Raw genomic sequence first — 6166 nt, 5'->3', positions numbered from 1 at the left:
TATTTGTACTTAACTTGAGCATTTCCATTAAAATCTATATTATAGTTCTACTCCATTTCAGAGTATTGAGTTTTGTGCTCCAGTAATCTAATTAATTACTATCTAATTTTCAATCAAGTGGTACTTTGATTTTTAATAGTTTAATCATATTTTGCTTATAATACTTTTGTACTTTTACTTGTATGGAGTATCTTTTCATTGCTGTATTGGTACTTTGACTTAAGGATTTGTGTCCTTCTCTCATTACTGTGACATCCACAAAATCTAAATGTGTACATAACGTGTATTCACAGTATTGCTTGTTTTGAGATACCGTTTCTTCTTGCAGACTTTTGTGACATTGGTTTTTAATATGAAAAAAATATTTAGTTTGACTTTTGGATGTGCACTGACTGTGTCATTCAGGAATGCAGTAGTTTTGTGGTCAAGCAGGACGATGTCACATGTTTAAAAAACTTCCTCATGATTTTTGAGTCATTTCATATCATTCAATTGAGTCAACACACATCAAAAAATCTGATGATTTTCTAAATGTAACACCATTTTCCCCCTTTTATCATAAATTAATGTAGACTTTAGTGATGGTGGCGGAGAGCACTGCTGGAAAATCTCCCATAGGTGTTAATTTGGGTTGCAATCTGGTGACTGTGAAGGCCACAGTATTTAATTCATACTACTGTCAAACACAATTCATTGAGCTCTCATGCTCCGAATGGAAGCATCTACAATTGTTGTCTTTCTCCACTCATTTTTTTCTTGTTTTAAGCTTCTCATCTGGATTTTATACATAGAGACAACCAACTACAAGCCATCAACCAAACATTTATTAACTAAACATTTATTTAGCATGAAAACACAACTGGAACATTAACCTTAAATGAAAAACCATGAATGTCAAGAAATTACAGTACATAAGAAGAAGACCAACAGTTGATGTCCTGCGCATGAACAGTCCCCTAAATGTGAGCCAGGAGCTTTGGGTCCTCACTGCACTTTCGTAAGCTGGGATCCTGAATGTGTGTTTTACTTTCTGCTTCACAGTCCCATCTTCGCCATCATCCCTCCATCTCTCGCCTCTTTCTCCACCTCACTCTCACAGAACAGGTCTGGGCTGCTGGGTGAGCAGAAGGCCGAAGCGTTTCTTCACCGTCACCCGGTGTCGGGAGAACTTGTCGTCTGGGGAGAAACGGGCCGGGTGGGCCGAGCTGGTGGGCTGCTCATCAGGACCAACCTTCTGTGGTGACAAAGAAGGAAAAAGAAAGCCACACGGCTCAGTTGATTTCAGTGCTGGGAGATTTTAATATGATAAAAGGCAATTTTAGATAATATCTCCAACACCTGCTGGGTTTCACACCCATGCAAAAACACTGTCAAAAGTGACTGCAGAAATCGTTCAGCAGCTGACTGGACAACCTCTTTGTGGTGTTAACTGAATTTTTAAAAAAGGCTGTAGAACAATTCCTACCTTTAAAAAAAGCAATCAGTGAGTGAGTCAGTGTATGCACTATTTGGATATTGGAGAACTGAAACTAACAGTTATTTTCATTAGCATTTAATCCAGTATCTTCCGGAGGGATAGTTTAGTGTACTGACGTCCTGACGCAACGAGAGGCTTAACAATAGCAGCACACGTTAATAATTAATTTCACAAATTCATACTAAGTTTTTGTGGTGTTAGCAAATATCATTTCAGCTGACGCGGTTTGCCTCAGGTCTAAAACCCTGCAAGGCACCCTGGTGTGCTACAAGTCATGATTACAGAGCGGAGGACAAATCAGAAAGGACTAAGTGGTTCTACATGAAGGCAATGACAGTGAAATCACTTTGAAACTGGACTGATCACATTTTTAAACAAGCTGCAGCCTCAGTTATCTGACTGTCTGAGATTATTTCATCTGACGTTAACACTTTCTGCCATCTGAAAGAGATTAAAGAGAACTGGTGATGAGCTTTAAATGGCTGATAAAGGTCTTACTTAAGCTGCACGTTTTGTGTAAGGAATTAGCTACAAGCTAGTTTAAAAATAACGTGTATCAACGTTGAATTAGAGCTTAAAGGGTTAGATTCTTTGCCTCGAATAAACCATAACATACACTGCACTAAAATTCTGCAAATACAATAAATAAATAAGTCTAATCAGAGGGAAGGATGTTAGCCATGGATAATGTAAACACAACATTATCGTTACCTTCAGGGTGTAGACTCTGTCCCCGTTCTCATTCAGGTAAAACTGCAGAAACATGTCGACGAAAACTTGTTTTAAAGCTTCAAAAAGCAACAAAAAATGTCTCTATTTCGACAAAAACTTCAAAGGTTGCGAGTTTCACGCTATCTCTCCTAAGGCCTCCACGTGCGGCGAAGTTCCTCGTCGTTCAGAAAGTAGGGGGGATATCCGGTTTAGAAATCAGGGCGCACAGCATCCTGGGAAATGGGGTTTCTTAACATAACAACCAGCGCAAATCTCCGAATTGGATTTTCGAAGTAGTATCTAATAAAAACTGAAACGCATCTGAAGTAGCTGTCATTTATAAAACTCACTCACTCATAAAAAATAAGATATTTAAAATTATTTCTGGCCTAATTTGTGTGTATAATCAATTTTTAAAAAAAGATTACTGAGCACATGCACAAGAAGGAAATGTTGATTTCTTCATGATGCAGCTGCAAATACCGTATTTAAATCAGTGCACAGACTATAAAATATAGTACAATTATACTGTAAAATAAATACATATAAACATATATATGCTGTATATAATCCAGTACATTATATTTTAGTGTATGGGAGTTTATGAAGTTTAGAATGTTTGTATGTACAGAACTTTTAGTTGGAAGAACACAAATCAACCTGAATCAAGTTTATTTTTAAAACGTACAGCAGATGCAAACTGATTTCAGTTGCAATTGTTGAAGACTAAACATCTCTGTCAAGAAAGGTAGGCCCTGTGAGACGTACTTGACCAACCTATACAGCGTGTATTATCCACTGTCATCAAATATAGCAGATACTGCATGAATCCAGCTGTCATTTCATGGCAGTGTACTATATGCTGTTATGTACTGTTACATGTTAGTGTGAGCATCCTGCAGCAGACATGTATGGCTGCATGCAACACTCTATCTATTTGCATTTTCTATTGCATTTTTATGTCTTCTGTATTTTTATTAGTTGTATTATTTGGAACTGCAGAGCAGAGCCCATGACACATTTCTCTGCAGGTGCATTAAAGTATATTCTACACTCGTCTATGATAAGTGATAATAAACACGGGAGCATTTCTTGCAGTTGTTTGGCTGGTCCTCCAGGTTTGCACATTTTCAGATATGACTGTTATGTTCAGTATGCTCTCGGGTAAAAGAAAGCCTTTGTTTCTTTGTCTTGGAGCACTGTGCCCTTTACGCCCTTACCAGTAAGCATCTGGACTGGAGAGAAGAGAAAAGCACAATGGCAGGTGGGAACATATTGTGAAATACTCAGACCAGTGAAGGCGTGTTAAATCAACATGCTGAGATAACTGCTCAAACTTGCTGCTGGAATTGGTCAAAATGTCATTGACCTTCATTATATTCTCACTTTCTTTGAACAGTTACAAGCAGCAGAGGTAAAAGATGAATCCAGTGCCGCCGAGTTGATCCAAAATGAAGGGGAAGAGCCTGATTGCACTCAGTGGGGACTTTCTTATTCGTCCCCACATCATCATCCGCTGTTTTCTGCTTCACAAGAAGACACCCACCAAGCGTCAGAGCTGTCCCTTCAGACCAGCCATGGCGCTCTACAAATAAAAAAAATGAATTGAAGCCATCAGCCGGGTCGGACAGTTTCATGCATCACAACCTCGTCTTGTGATGGATAATTCTGATCAAAGAGGTGACACGCCGACTTGGCCACAACGGGACTCAAACCAGCAGTTTGTGCAACATCTGATCCTGACGGGCTCCATCCAACCGCAGATACAAGCTCAGGGCAGTCTCGTTCCAGTCGGCGTCCAGGCTTTATCTCCATTTGCCACGCGGCAGCCCATGCTGACGCCACTTTTACCACAGCTCATACGTACACCCCACCGTCCTCCAGACTGCTGGATGAGCCCCATCGCCTTCACAGCAAACGGCACACTTGGTTTTAGTCCTGATGTGTTTATGCCCGTCAGCAGTCCATGTTTACCTCCCAGTTCTTTGGTCCTCCTGCCTGTGGAACATCCCAGGTGGTGCTGCTGTCCACAGACGGTGTCCATCCACCAGTCCTACACAGCAGGCCTGTAGGTCATATGCAGCAGAAAAGTTAATACTTGAATTATAAGCAAAATTGAATTCTGATTGCGATACTGTATCTGACTTCAGGGTCTCGAGAAGAGCAGCTCAGCAGGTCAGCGAGCAGTTTAGCATAATGCCAGAGTCTGCGTTGTCAGGGATGAACCAGAACGAAGAGCAGGACCAGTCAGAAGGTCAGAGGTCAAGGGTTTAGATGAAAGGGCAAGGAGGTGACGTAAAAGTGCAAGTCTATTTTTAACCACGCTAGCTGGCAATATTGGCTGGTCCACCACTTTGGTCCAGATTGAAATATGTCAACACCTATTTGATGGATTACCATGAAATTTAGTTCATTCATTGTCTCCAGATGATGGATCCTACTGACTTTTCTTTTGGCACCAACATGAGCTGAAATATAATATAAATATCTGTTTCTCAGTTTGTCCAAGACTTTAATTTATGGTCAAACATCTGCATAAGTAATGACGTTCCCATCAGCATCAGCTGTAGACTTTGTATAGTGCTAATTATCAAATGCTAGCATGCTAACACCTGCTGAATTTTGAGATCTTAGAAAAAATGCATTTCCATTAAATGAAAATCGTTAAAAGTTAAAGTGATGTTTTAGTTCCTGTTCTCTGCCTTTTTTAAGTTCTCCACTGTCTTTCCTCACAGAAACAGAGCAGAAAAATGACGCACCTAATGAGGACAAACCCCAAGCAAACACCACAGACCATGAAACTCTGCCATCTCTGCCCTCATTGGACGAAGACTCGCTGGCTGAACGAGCCTTTGAGGAATACATGACCATCATGGACTCCCTCGGCCTCGAGGTCCCCGACTACAAGTTACAAAATTTAGGAAATCTTATCAATTAGTCGTCTATGGAGGGTTTTCACACCATAAAAATTTTAAAATATATTTACAAAAATGTACATTTTATACATTTTTATATGAAATTGTGTTAATAATTTATTATATTTCATTATGGAACAAAACGACGATATTCAATGCTCTGAAAACACCGTCAACGCCTAAATCTGTCTGACCTCGCTCAGATCCAAGAGGACGTGAAGGCCAATGGCAATCAAAATGAGGAAGAAGAGGATGAAGAGGATGAAGAGAAGAAAAAAATGAAGACAGAAAACGGCTCGTTTCTGGAGTATCTGGACGAACTGTGCAGTGACGAGGACTTTATCAAAAATGTGAGTCATTAGTGGCATTAATATAACGTCTAAACCAGGATATTCTTCATTCTGGAAGATTACTGGTAAGTTTGGGGAAACAGTTGTTAAAACCATCTTATACTGTATACTAAATCAAGTAAAAGGATTTTTTTTGTCTTTGTTTCAATCTGTGCTCATGTCTTTCTTGCAGGTGGAGTCAATGCTGGATATGGAGTACCTGAATTCCCTCCTTTCTGCAGACCCAGAGCCCATTGACCTTCTAGCACTAGAAAAACAAGAACAGGAGGTAACATATGAAGTGCTGTAAAAGCTTTAGTGCCTTGTGAGCAGGGGGTTGATCTTAGACCTCTTTGACTTTGCAGGCGATGCTGCAGGAACATCAACCCTCTGCTGACGTCAGTATCGATCCTGCGCCTGAAGAAACATCGCCGGTGCGTCGCAGACCACTTGTGTCATTATTCATCTGATTTTATTGGAGTGGAGTTTAGAAGACATGGGCGTTTATCAGGCAGGGAGGGTTTCACAATGCAGAGTTGCATTATGGGAAATGTAGGATAGTGGGTTTTGGGGGCGTGGCTCATTCTAGAGCCTAAACATCAGGCTGTCTCTGCCTGTTCGATTATTCTTTTTTAAATCTGTTGCTCACAAAATTTATGGAAGTGCAACGATAAAATGCTGTCGTACCCCTTTAATTTCTTTCTTTCATACCTTCCTCTCAGGTGTGGTCGACA

At 40.3% G+C, this 6166-nt stretch overlaps 1 protein-coding gene across 1 annotated transcript; it reads right to left on the bottom strand.

The window, feature by feature from the left end:
- Window positions 1–802: 802 nt before the first annotated feature.
- Window positions 803–2378, bottom strand: nop10 (NOP10 ribonucleoprotein homolog (yeast)). Its single transcript, XM_076724597.1, has 2 exons — window positions 2189–2378; window positions 803–1234 (listed from the first exon to the last, which is right to left on the bottom strand). The coding sequence occupies exons 1-2, from the start codon at window positions 2240–2242 to the stop codon at window positions 1094–1096; spliced, it is 195 nt and encodes a 64-aa protein (XP_076580712.1). The 5' UTR covers window positions 2243–2378; the 3' UTR covers window positions 803–1093.
- Between the last annotated feature and the right edge of the window lie 3788 nt (window positions 2379–6166).

The sequence above is a fragment of the Chaetodon auriga genome, chromosome 24 (assembly GCF_051107435.1).
Source record: "Chaetodon auriga isolate fChaAug3 chromosome 24, fChaAug3.hap1, whole genome shotgun sequence".
Lineage (NCBI taxonomy): Eukaryota > Metazoa > Chordata > Actinopteri > Chaetodontiformes > Chaetodontidae > Chaetodon > Chaetodon auriga.
This window is presented reverse-complemented; position numbering and strand designations above follow the sequence as displayed.

Coding starts and splice junctions, on each gene's coding strand:
- nop10 (XM_076724597.1), bottom strand. CDS start 2,242: ATGTTTCTGCAGTTTTACCTGAATGAGAACGGGGACAGAGTCTACACC. Junction 1,235..2,188: donor ACAGAGTCTACACCCTGAAG/GTAACGATAATG, acceptor TTGTCACCACAG/AAGGTTGGTCCTGATGAGCA.